General features: G+C 52.3%; 1 protein-coding gene and 1 pseudogene across 1 annotated transcript in view; one reads left to right on the top strand and one right to left on the bottom strand.

The window, feature by feature from the left end:
• Nucleotides 1-11,536, bottom strand: part of Anp32a (acidic nuclear phosphoprotein 32 family member A) — a 39,154-nt gene extending 27,618 nt beyond the window's left edge. The window contains exon 1 of the mRNA XM_051156622.1: nt 11,310-11,536. Coding sequence (XP_051012579.1) covers nt 11,310-11,363 — 54 coding nt within the window. The 5' untranslated portion in view covers nt 11,364-11,536. The remainder of the gene's footprint in view (nt 1-11,309) is intronic.
• LOC127198700 (uncharacterized) lies at nt 8,288-11,310 on the top strand (annotated as a pseudogene).
• Nucleotides 11,537-12,159: the final 623 nt, after the last annotated feature.

Genomic DNA, 12,159 nt, shown 5'->3' with positions numbered 1-12,159 from the left:
CACACACACACACACATGTACACACACACACACACACACACACACACACACACACTTGAACCTCTTCCTTCCCTCACATTGCTGATCTTCCAGCCTATTGTAGATCCTTCCCTAGTGGCCTTCTCAGCAAGAGGGGAAAAAAAATTACCTAGGTACCCATTGGCTCCAAGTATGCAAGAACGGGATCCTCTCACTAAGCCTACTCCTGGCTTCCCAGCCTCTCTGCAGGGAGAACCCAGGACATGTCTCTTTGGGACCCTCAAGAGAAGCAGAGTGGGGCTGGAGAGATGGCTCAGAGGTTAGGAGCACTGCCTGCTCTTCCAGAGGTCCTGAGTTCAATTCCCGGCAACCACATGATGGCTCACAACCATATACTTTGTGATCTGATGCCCTCTTCTGGCCTGCAGGTGTACATACAAGCAGAGCATTGTATACATAATAAATAAATCTTAAAAAAAAAATAAGAGAGAGAGAAGCAGGGTGGATTTTTCTGGATCTGTAAACATAACCAAGTAAGCTGTCATACTAATGGGGACTGTGACTGTCCCCCACCCTATCCCCCATACCAGGGATGGGAAGATCAGCACAAGGACAGTGTTTGGCATGGTAAGGGCACTTCTTTTACACCATGGACTTTTATAATAAATTAAAAAGCAAGCAAGCAAGCCAGGTATGGTGGTACAAACCTTTAATCCCAGCACTTAGAGAGCAAAGCAGGCAGTTCTCTGAGTTCAAAGCTGGCCTAGTCTACATAGGGAGTTCCAAGCCACTCAAGACGACATAGTGAAACCTAGCTTAAGAAAGAAAGAAGCAAAGAAGGAAGGAAAAAAAATATTTTTTTTAACACTTTTTAAATAATTTATTTACTCTTATTTTGGGTAAGTTGGTGTGAGGATATCAGATCCCCTGTCTGTAACTGGAGTTATAAACAGTTGTGAGCTGCTTTGTGGGTGCTGGGAATTGAACCCAGGTCTTTTGGAAGAACAGATGGTTCTCTTAGCCACTGAGCCATCTCTCCAACCCCAACATTGACTTCTTAACTGAACTATCTAGAATATTTCACTAGGCACAAGGATTTTACATAGATATAGATAGCAATCCCCTATCTCATAGCAATCCGCTATCTCATAGCAATCTGCCTGCCTCTGCCTACCGAGTTCTGGCTAACACCATGCCTGGCTAACTTTGGATATTTTTTAAATGTCTCCTTCACTATGTCCTTTGAGATACTTAATGCATACATATATGTAAACAATCCATAATTAGAAAAAAGGATGGGCTTGGTGGCACATGCCTTTAACCCTAGCGCTCAGAATTGATTTGAGTTCGATGCCAGCCTGGTCTATGAGAGAGAGAGAGAGAGAGAGAGAGAGAGAGAGAGAGAGAGAGAGAGAGAGAGAGAGAGAAGAGGGGGGAAGGGGGGAAGAGAGGGAGGGCGCATGCCCCAGGAGTCCTTCATTCTGTCAATACTAGGAGAATGCTTGCTGAGTGTGGGTGCAGTGCTGAGCACTGGAGACACCCCAGGATGAAGGAAACCCAGGTACCTTAAGTTTCCGGGCAGGGGTTGGGGGGGGGGGGTTGTTTGCTAACTAACAAGGGCAGGAATGAGCAATTACAAGGGAAAATCCTATGAAAGTTTTACAACAAAAGAATCCGGCCTAGACCTTCCCAGGAAGGAAGGGGAGGAGAGAATAAATTGCAAACTGTGGCAGGAGTGGTTTGGATTCAAACGAAGGGCAGGGCAGGGCGGTGGGGAGAAGGTGCCTCTTCTCAAGTGAGGAGAGGGTCCTACATTCAACTGAGCCGAAGGCTGAGGGATCCCCAGTGGTATATCCAGGAAAGCTACTTGGAGAGGAGGCAGGAATGGTCAATGGAGTTACTGTAATCTAAAAGACAGGAGACAGCAGCAAGGGACCCAGCTCAATCAAGAGGTCTGGTGTTTTGTTTGAGACAAGAACTCGATTGTATAGCCCACGCTGACTTTGTGATCCTCCTGTCTTGGCCTCTGGATTGCTGCCCCGGACCAGGTCCTGTGCCCTAAGACCAGGGAGAAGTACCCTCAACTCGGAAAGAATCCATAGAGAGAGAACCAGAGGAGTCGGGAGAGATGGCTCAGCGGGTAAATAAAGGTGCCTGCTGCCAACCCTGCCTGTTTAATTCCCAGGACCCACATGGTGAAAGGAGGGAAGCAACTCTCCGAAATTCTCCTTCGAGGAGCATGGCACACATGCATAGACACTGAAGCGGGTACGCATGCGCACACAGTGTGCGCAAGGAAGGCGGAACTGCAGGGAAGGGAAAGAGAACTTCTTAGGAAACCAGGAGACCGGCGACGTTTCTTGTGGAAACTGTCTCAGGCGAGGAGAGGGTGAAGGACCAGGAAGCAATCCAAGTGGATGCCTGAAGCAGTGGATGTGCAGTGAGAAAAGGAGCCGCTGGAGAGGGCTGTGGACGCACATCAACCTCTACAGAATCCACGGTGGGGAGGCGGTGCAGGGCTGAGGGCTGAGCTGCTCTGCAATGCTGCAGCTGCTCCTGCACCTACAGTGAGTGGGGTCCTGGGGTCTGCAGCGGCCACTGAACTGATGCCTCTGGCAAATTGGCATCTCCAGATTCTAACCTCTTTTCCTACAGAAACAAGTAAGGACTTACTTCAATGTGAAGTCTCAGTCTCTCTCTCTCTCTCTCTCTCTCTCTCTCTCTCTCTCTCTCTCTCTCTCTCTCTCTCTCTCTCTCTCTCTCTCTCTCTCGTGTGTGTGTACGTACACCTTGTTTGAGACAGTCTATTGTCTGTCTGGAGCCCTGGATTACAGATGTCGTGTGTCACACTCCACACCTCCAGCTTTTATGTGGGTTTTGAGGATTTGCACTCAGGTCAAAGCGGTGTGGCAAGTGTCTTACCACTGAGCCATCTCTGTAGCCTCATTTTGAAAGTGACTGCCAGGCTGGGCATGGTGGCGCATGCCTTTAATCCCAGCACTCGGGAGGCAGAGGCAGGTGGATCACTGTGAGTTCAAGGCCAGCCTGGTCTACAAAGTGAGTCCAGGACAGCCAAAGCTACACAGAGAAACCCTGTCTTGGAGAAAAAGAAAGAAAGAAAGAAAGAAAGAAAGAAAGAAAGAAAGAAAGAAAGAAAGAAAGAAAGAAAGAAAACACAAAAAGGAACAAAAAGTGACTGCCAACTTCCACACTTTAGCACAGCGTCAGTGGCGCTTCCGGTACCTGAGACTGTTGGTATGACAGCCTCACGTTCAAGACTCCAGTACACACAACGAGGTGAAGGGATTCGCCCAAGTGCTGGAAGTGGGAGACAGGCATACACCAGGCACCCCCTCTCTATAACTTTCTGACTCAGTGAAAGAAAAATGTGGGTGCCCTTCAGTGCAGGGGACAGGGCAGCAAAGAACACTGGCATAGCCAATAACTCTGGCGGACCCATTTAGGATAGGCACTTAAACTAATGGCTACTTTTACCATGAGGTTGTCTGGGATACATCAGAGTAACCGGAGCAGCTGGAGACCAGGTGCCCAGCTCTGAGCTGCCATGACACTGGGAAAAGTGAGCTTATACAAGGCTCTAAAAGGCGAGCTCTCTCCCCAAACCACCATTAAAACAGTTGAAGGAACCTTAATATCCAACCTTTAATATTTCCCAAACAGTACTAGAGTGAAATCAATTTACGAGTCGAAGCTAGCATATTTTCTTTTAAATTAATCAGATACTTTAAAAATATGTCTGTATGCGTATATGTATGTACGTGCTGGGCAACAGTGTGAACCATGTAGGTTCAAAAAGTCTGAACACCACTGGGCTAATTAACTCAGCACCCCCAGGTCATTGATTTGGACAGGGTCACACGTAACATAGGCTAACCTTGAAATTGATATGTGGTTGAGGATGCCCTTCAGCTTGATTCTCCTGCCTCCATCCCTGAAGTGCCGGGATTGCACTGAGTGCTAGCATTACATCCAGTTTATGCTGCACGGAAAAGCAGAACCCGGGCCTCTGTTTCTTCCAGCGGAGGACTCTAGGAACTGAGTTACATCCCCAACCTTAACCTTCCCCCACACATCCCATTTTAGATGGTGAGGAGACAGACAGGCTGAGCACCTTGTCCAGCTCAAGTTAATGACAAGGCTGAGGAAAGCACCCACGTCTCTAACGGGGCTCAATAATTTCCTCACTAAAGCCGGACTCTCAAAATGCAAATAACTTTGAGAGAAAGGCAGGGATTGCAATCCACTCCAGAGTAAGTAATTAGTAGAGTGGGGTCATCTTTTAGACCTGCTGCCCGGAGCCACAGTTCAGTAAATAGTAGAATGGGCATGGGGGTTTGCTCAACACAGAACAAAACAAAATCAGTTCCAAGGGCCCCACCACCCCCACCACCCCTCCCCTCCCAGGTGCGGTGCAGTACAGCAAAGGACAAGGCTTGATGCACAGAACAAAGACACTAGCATCATGTGGACGACTGGTCCCATAGATACACCATAGATACAAGGAGGCTGTTTCAGTGTCTGGGAAAGTGGGTGAAGACCATGGGTGCTTTGTTCATCCAGCTTCAACGAATTTTATTAACTGTGACGTTCTGAATAACTACCTACCTCTGTTCCAATCAGAAACCCTTCTCCCCACCTTACACGCAATTTTCTTTTTTTGTTTTTCAAGACAGGGTGTCTATGTGTAATAGTCCTGGCTGTCTTAGACCAGGCTGGCCTTGAACTCACAGAGACCTACCTGTTTGCTTCTGCCTTCCCCAAGTGCTGGGATTAAAGGTGTGCACCAGTGCCAGCTAGCAGACGTTGTCTAACTCAAACACGTTGTTCTATAATTCTAATGTAATATAAACCTCAGGTCAGGGGCTGGAGAGATGGTTCATCAGATAGGAACACTGTTCTTCCAAAGGTCCTGAGTTCAATTCCCAGCAACAACATGGTGGCTCACAAACCATCTATGCTCTCTTCTGGAGTGCAGGTTAGAGCCCTCATACGTGAAATAAGTAAACTCTTTAAAAACAAAAACAAAAACAAAAAAAACTCAGATCAGGTTGATGTTTCCTTTACCTGTCAGTAGGAAGCAGGTGCTGGGCACTGATGGCAAGTAGGTCCCAGGAGACATAGCCCAAAAGGGGATGTGTCTCCAAGGGAAAGGCCTTTCCAGACACCAAAGGCAAGGAGCTTGCTCTTCTTCCAAGTCAGAATTCAGGCCAGAATGCCGGACCAAGTTCATTCGATCAGACCCCAATCACAGCACCTCAGCAGCAATGCTCTGGGCTCAGGCAGAGGAGGAGGGGTGAGCCTAGCAGACAGCTGATGCAAACAGTCCCCAGCTCTTCAGGGTGGTGACTTAGTACTAAAGTCGGGTACTTTTCCCTCTGTGCTGCAAGTAAGAAGGATGGCTAACTGCACAAGTCCCAAGTGAGTCACCTTGAGAGGCTGCTAAACTAATGTGGCCCCAGCCAAGGGAGGGGACAGGGTCTGAAACCACTGTCAGTAACTGGACATTCCGCCCACTCAGCAGTTCAGACATTAAGAAGCTACAAGTAGACATGGGTTTTGAAGCCAAAGCCATTTCTGCTTTACTGTGGGTTATCTTCCCAGGATACATGCCCCAAGGGAGAGCAGCAGGCCTGAGACTGAGGTGCCAGGGTGACCTGGGGTCTTCGGTGACCTGTGCTGACCCTAAAGCTAGTCTCTAGGTACACAGGAGCTTTGCCTAGGCCTCAAAGTCTGGAACTGAATCGACTTAAAGTTCCGCCCCCTCTAACTCTGAGACAGAGAGGGCTGCTCCAGAGGGAGGCAAAAATGAAAACTTCCTAAAGAGGCTAGTGAACTGCCCATTTCTGTGAGGATCAAACTAGGTATACACAGAAGGTCCTGGAAAATTCACAGTACATCACCAAATGTAGGACTTGCAAAGCACAGCCCCTCAGGGACCTCTCCAGCCTGCTATACAAAGACGAACCAACTTTTCAGGTAGTAAACGTCACCAAGAAGCAAAATTGAGAACACAACACAGGAGCCGTTATAACAAAAGAATACACATATCCATGTAATTCTTTTATTGATCAAGTTCAAAATAAGTACATTTTTTTTTTTTTAAGTTTTGGTAACACAAGTTTGTTAAAGTGACAATTTGCAGGAAGGAGGATTCACAGTTAAGTGTCCCGATTCACAAATTTCTCAGTGTTTATACAGACAGATTGTTTTCAACTCAAGCAGCAAAAAGACAAGCCACTTAGCAGCAGTTTGGTGACCTGGTGGAAAACCCACATCCAGGGGGTGGAGCCCAGGAATCTGCATTTCACTGGCTCCCCAGATGATCTGATAATATAGGTCATGTTTGGGCCTTTGTCAACTACAGAACTACACAACCTGCATTCTGCCCACATAATCTGCTGGGAGATTGACTCTGAGCCGAGTGCCATCCTTACAACGGGGAGGTTGTCTCACCTGCTTTACCTATCCTTAAGGAACTGCAGGTAGAGTTAGGTGACAGGCTCTAGGCAGCATTATTAGCACACTACCTTCCAACACTAAGGGCCTGCCTACTCTGTCCAGAATGTTTTTCTGTCTGTAGAAAAGACTAATAAAAACAGGAAATGTATTTTATATATAAGACCCCAAATAACCACTGGCTAAGAATGGCTCCTGTTTGTCTTATCATTACCTCAAAATGTGCCCCAACATCTAAGAAGCCAGACTCACTTCACCCTAAAACAACGTATATTTATATTTGGAACCAGGGTGAGGTGCCCCTTAAAACACCTACCCACTCTGCATGTCCGCTCCATCTGACATTTCAATAAGAAACTATGCTTTGTATCAATGTCAACACCAACAGACCCAAACTCCACCCTCTTACAAATAAGGTGGCATCACTCCAAGGCTTGGAGGAGGAAAAAGTCCTTCCCCATGGTGCTTTACAAAAATACAAATAATAGCACTTCAGCGTTGAGGCTGAGTTAGGATCCCGGTTCTGCACTGGCGGGTGATGACCTGGAGCCCTGTCTCAATTCTGTTACATTTAATGTAAGAATAACAACAGTACTTAACATAGTGCCCTTGTGAGGATAAATTAACTGAGGTCTGTAATCCACTTAGCAACATGCCAGACACAGTAAGAGGCTATGTAAGCATCTGCTATTATTATTGGGAGTTGTTATCTTAAACCTCCAAAAGGCCCTAAGTTAGCCCTCACCCACTCCCCAGCATCTGTATCAAGCACCCACAAAAGGGCCAACTCAAACCAGTTTTGTTACTTATTGATAGAGCAGAACTGTCCCCATCTTGCAGGACACATGTACAAAGCTTTGGAAAACTAAGGTCACCTACACCACATCATAGGTTGGCAGGTTCCTACCTCCTTGTAGCTGATGAACTCAAACCCAGGTCTGTGTGGCTTCAGAACCTAGCCTCACCATGGAACCTTCTTCAGATTCAAAACAAGCAGCAGCTGCTGCCTGTCACAAGACTCAGATAATCACCCCACACCAAGGTCTCACTTCTCTAAGCCCGAATCCCTGCTTGGCTTGCATAAATTGGAGCAAATACCACACCACTCACTTGAACCCAATTAGGCAGTAAGTCAGCCTGGAAGAAGGAAAAGAAAATGCAGTGCATTCCAGAGGTCAAAGTAGACGCTGGTTCTGACAGCAGCCTTTGCCGGACACTTCATTGGAAATAAGTCTCTGCATGCAGGCACCAGCCTACAGCCCGCGAGGTGCCTACCAAACGCTTTGAGTCCCACAACGGGGGCCAGCATTGCGAACGAATTGCCCGAGTGTGAAGTCAACACAAAAAAAGACTTTTAAAGAAAGTCCTATTTCTCTTTCGGTTTAGGGTAGCGTTTACTACGTAGTGAGATACAGTAGTTAGCTACCTTCCCCACCAAAACAAAAACGAAGAGAAAAAAAAGTCGGGGGGGGGGGATAAAAAGTGAGAGAGCTCCCCCAGCCTGCAGGGTACTGCGGACACCCACCTTAAACTCTACCAACGGTTCTAGACAGCCCAGCCCCCGAGGGCGTTTCCCCAGCGCATCCTGACAACTCGTCCCTTCTCGGTAGGAGGCCGACGCCCCCGGCTTCAGTGAGGGACACCAGACTGGCGAGCCTGAACCCCTCCCGCCCTCCAGTTTCACCCCCACCCCCCAAACACCACCCTCTCATTTCCGCCGAAGGCGCCAACACCACAGCGATCTCTTCGCTTTCAAGGCCACCTTTCACTACGTGCGGAGTGCAGAGGGAACACGAAACAGAGGGCGCGCGGTGGGGGGTGGAGGGTCATTATGAGGACCATCACCTTCTCAGGGCTGCGACAGCTTCGGGATCCTTGGATCCTGGGCACAGGGTGGGAGTCCCCAGAAAGCCGAATACGAAAGTGGGATGGGGGTGTCTCTGGTGCCAGCTCCCCTAGCAGCCACCTCGCTAGAGGGCAACCGTCGGGGCGATAGCGCAAGCCTCTTGCGCCCCCCCCCCCAAGCGCGACAACAGCCATGGTGACAAAATGGCAGCTCGGCGCCCGCTGGCGAACCACCGGCACAGAGGCGGAGACAGCCGTCCCAGCACCCTGAGTATGCCAGAGAACCCTGGGGGTCTCCCACTAGCCTAGCAGTGCAAATGGCGAGAGCAGATAAGGGCCCGCAGATCCCAGCAGCTCGAGGGCCCCCGGCCCGCCGCGCCCTCTCCAGACCGGATCCCCAGGCCCGTGCCTCTGGGCTTCTGCTGCGCCTGTGCGAGCTTGTGTCCCCAATGCTGGGCGCCTTGGTCCCCGCCGAGCCGAGTCCGCGGCCGCCGTGGGGGAGGGGCGGGCCGCCGGCGCCCCAGGAAACATGGCTGCTCGTCCTAGTTCGGCGTCGTCGCGGCCACCAGTCCTCAAGATGCGACTAGGGAGAGAGGTTGCAGGAGGTGGGTGCGTGGTGGAGGGGGACTCTGGGGAGGGAGGTTCCCCGGAACGATCTGTTTTTCCAAAAATGTTTATTTGAAAAAAAAAAAAACCAGCAAAACAACAACAAAAAGCCAGTTCCTCCTCCCCCACCCCTTTTGTCCCTCTTTCGAGAGCTTTCTGCCCTCCCCTCCCCCAAGAGCAGCAAGTGCCCCCTCCCCCGCCACCCGCGCGCCCCACCCCGCCAGAAGCCCCGAGGACGGCGAGTGGGCCGCGGACTCGCGGCGAGGGGGCGAAGCGTGAGAAATCGCGCCCAGCCCAGAGCGCCCGCCCTTCCCCCAGCGCACACACTCGGGGAAGTTTAAAGAGCCGGTTCGACCCGCTTTCCCTTTTGCTCCGGGTTGGCTAGTACTGTGGATCGCTTGGTCTGGCACCGTGCTGCTGCGCACCTACTCGCCACGACCCTGAAGCCCCCCGATTACGTACAGGGGTCTTCCGGAAAGTACGAGGGAAGTCGCGTTTGGCCCCCTCCCCCAGCACCACACCCAGCCCCCCTCCACCCTGGGGATCCCGCACCCGAGCTGGGTCCGGACGCCACCGGCCGAGCCGGGGAGCCCCGCAGCAAGTCCTGCTGTTGGCGGAGCCCCCTCCTCCCCGCCCTGCGCGCCATAAGGCTGTGTAGCACGTCTCTAGTGCACAGCTGCGTGAGGATGGGCGGACGGCAAAAAAGAGCTTGTTTTCAAAAGTCTTACTCAGGTTTGGAGGGAGGAACCAGGGGAAAAGAGGAAACGAGGCCCGCCTTTGTCAGGATTCGAGAGGCCAAGTGGCTGGAGGGGCGTCAGGTCAGCACAACGTGCTGCGCGAGCCCCAAACTCGGTCCGAACCCCGGACACACAGCCTCGACTCCGGAATCTTCCGGCCCGCGAGAGCCTGCTCTCCAAGACCCGGCCTATAGGGGAAGTCGGCCAGGGTTTACACCCCAGAATCTAGGGTCTCCGGGATGGGCCAACTCACAGACAACAAGATTGTGTGAAAGCGAGGAGACAAAAATAAACAGTAGCGTTCGAGTCACCCACCCACCCTCACTTCCCCTTGCAATGGGCTTGCGCCCAGCCTCCGTGTTCCCACCGATTTAAGTTTCCTCCTGCCATACTCCCGCCGCTGCCCAATCCATAACGGCGACGTCCAGACGAACTGCCCATCCCAGAGCTGCGTGCCAGCCGTGCCCGCAGGAATGTAGACCCGACCGGTCCACGCAGCGCCACTACCTCTGGGCAGCTTGGGTCCTGATAAAGTTTCCTGTGCCCATTTATTAATCAGGCGCCGAATGGCTGCCTGGGAACCCACCCCAGGTGAAGCAGGGACTGGGAGGTGGGGTGGCTAATGCTGATGGGGCGTCAGGGTGCCAAGGCTCTCATCTGAGGAAGGGAGTTGGGGGCCAGGGGCTCACCGGGACGCAGCCTCCGGGCAACTTACACTAGCGATCGCTCCTAGTTGGGGAGACGCGAGGATTATCTGAGCATTTGCACACTCCACAATCCCTCCCCCTCCTTGTAAGTAACCCCCCTCCTCTTTTCCGCGAGGAAGAAGGGAGAAAAGACAGCATCTGGCCCAAAGGTGGGGTGGAAAGAGTGAGAGAAAGAAGGAAGGCAAGCAGAGAAAGGGAGGGAGGGAGAGAAAGGGCGCGTTCACGAACACGACAAAGTTACAAATATGGCTCCCCACCTCTCGCCTCATCCCCGCAGAGAAACGAAGACGCGCTTTAAACTCGAGCCATCTCCCAACTCCGCAGCAGCCGGATCCCCACGCGCTCTCCCGGGGGGCCTCGGGCCACATTGATCTGAAACTAAGCTGGACTCGCGAAGCCCAAAACTTATTGTGTGCGACCGACCGACCGACCGAAAGAGACTGCAAAGGGAGGGGGCAGGCGCGGGAGGGGGAGGGAAGAGGGGTACGCTTCTAAAATATAACACCCCTTTTTTGTTGTTTAATCCAGGAGGCAACCCATCTTCTCCTCCCCTCGATCATCTTTTCCATTCAGACGCGAGTCGTGGAAGCTGAGAGAGAGCTCGGACCAGGGTGAGATCGCCGTGTTCCCTCCGACCCGAACGCGTGCGCCCCGCCGGTCCCCCGTTCGGTGCACACTCGCACGCACACCCTCGCACCCATACCCGCACACGCGGGAGCACACGCACAGGTAGTCAGTCCACACCAAGGGCAGGAGCGGCGGCGGCCGGAACATGTTCCGATGGCATTGCAACACCCCCCCCCCTTCCAACCTTGCAATTCATTTGCAGTCAGACCCCAAACCCCACACCTCCCCGGAGCTCCTCTCCATAAAAAAGTGCCTTCCCCCCAAACACACAGGGACACATAACACAAAGTAGGAGAATGCACAGATAGAGATATTTTTGGCAAATGCTCACATCAGAGGGCGTCCTGTTCCGCAGCTCTAAATAAATCCGTTTGTCCATATCCATCTCTCGCGCGCTCTCTCTCTCTCCCTGCAGAGGATCCTGCGCCAGCGGAATTCAATCAATAAACCCCGAACCCACGGCCGCGCGTTTTAGGACTTTGGAGGCTCAACCAGCTCCGCTCGGTTCTCGAGCCCCCAGCACCCACGGCGCACACTACCCTGATCGCCGTGGAGGCGGGACCTGAGGCTTCTTGAGTGGAGCGGCGGCAACACGAGCCAATCGAGTGGCGAGACTCCGAAAATCAGCCAATGGTGGTGGCGGCGGCGGGGGGCAGGGTCCAATGGGTGGCCTGCGCAGCGGGCCAGGGAGGCTCAGCCATTTGGCTGGATGCGGGAGACGGACCCCTTTAGATACCCGGGTGGCCGAGGAGGAGAGCGGCTGCACCTTGATGATTGCGCTTGGGGGGCGGGAGGGAAGGCTGGGCAGGTGCGTGGACCTGAAGGTTCGTGGCCGGGGGCGGGGCCGCAGGTGCGTGGACACTGGAGGGGCGGGGGCCTTGCGGGGGCATCCTCTAGGTGCTTGGCGGGCGGACGAGGTCTGGGGCGCGCGGACGCTGGGCAGGCCCAGGGAGGGCGCTCATTCTGGTGGTGCACGAAGGACGGATCCCACCATACACACACCCCGGGGTGCCCACCTGGCACATCCCATCAGACCGGGTCTATTATCATCCTCGCAATTAAATAATCAAATTTAAGTGCATGATGCTCCTCCCGTCTTCCAAGGAGCGAGGGCGCGACCTCTACCAAGAAAGAGGCTTGGCATTCTGATGTACTACTACTGCCTTAAAAGAAGGATAACC

Source organism: Acomys russatus, chromosome 14, assembly GCF_903995435.1.
Source record: "Acomys russatus chromosome 14, mAcoRus1.1, whole genome shotgun sequence".
Classification (NCBI taxonomy): Eukaryota; Metazoa; Chordata; class Mammalia; order Rodentia; family Muridae; genus Acomys; species Acomys russatus.
The sequence above is the reverse complement of the archived record's forward strand: the minus strand, read 5'-3'. Positions and strand labels throughout refer to the sequence as shown.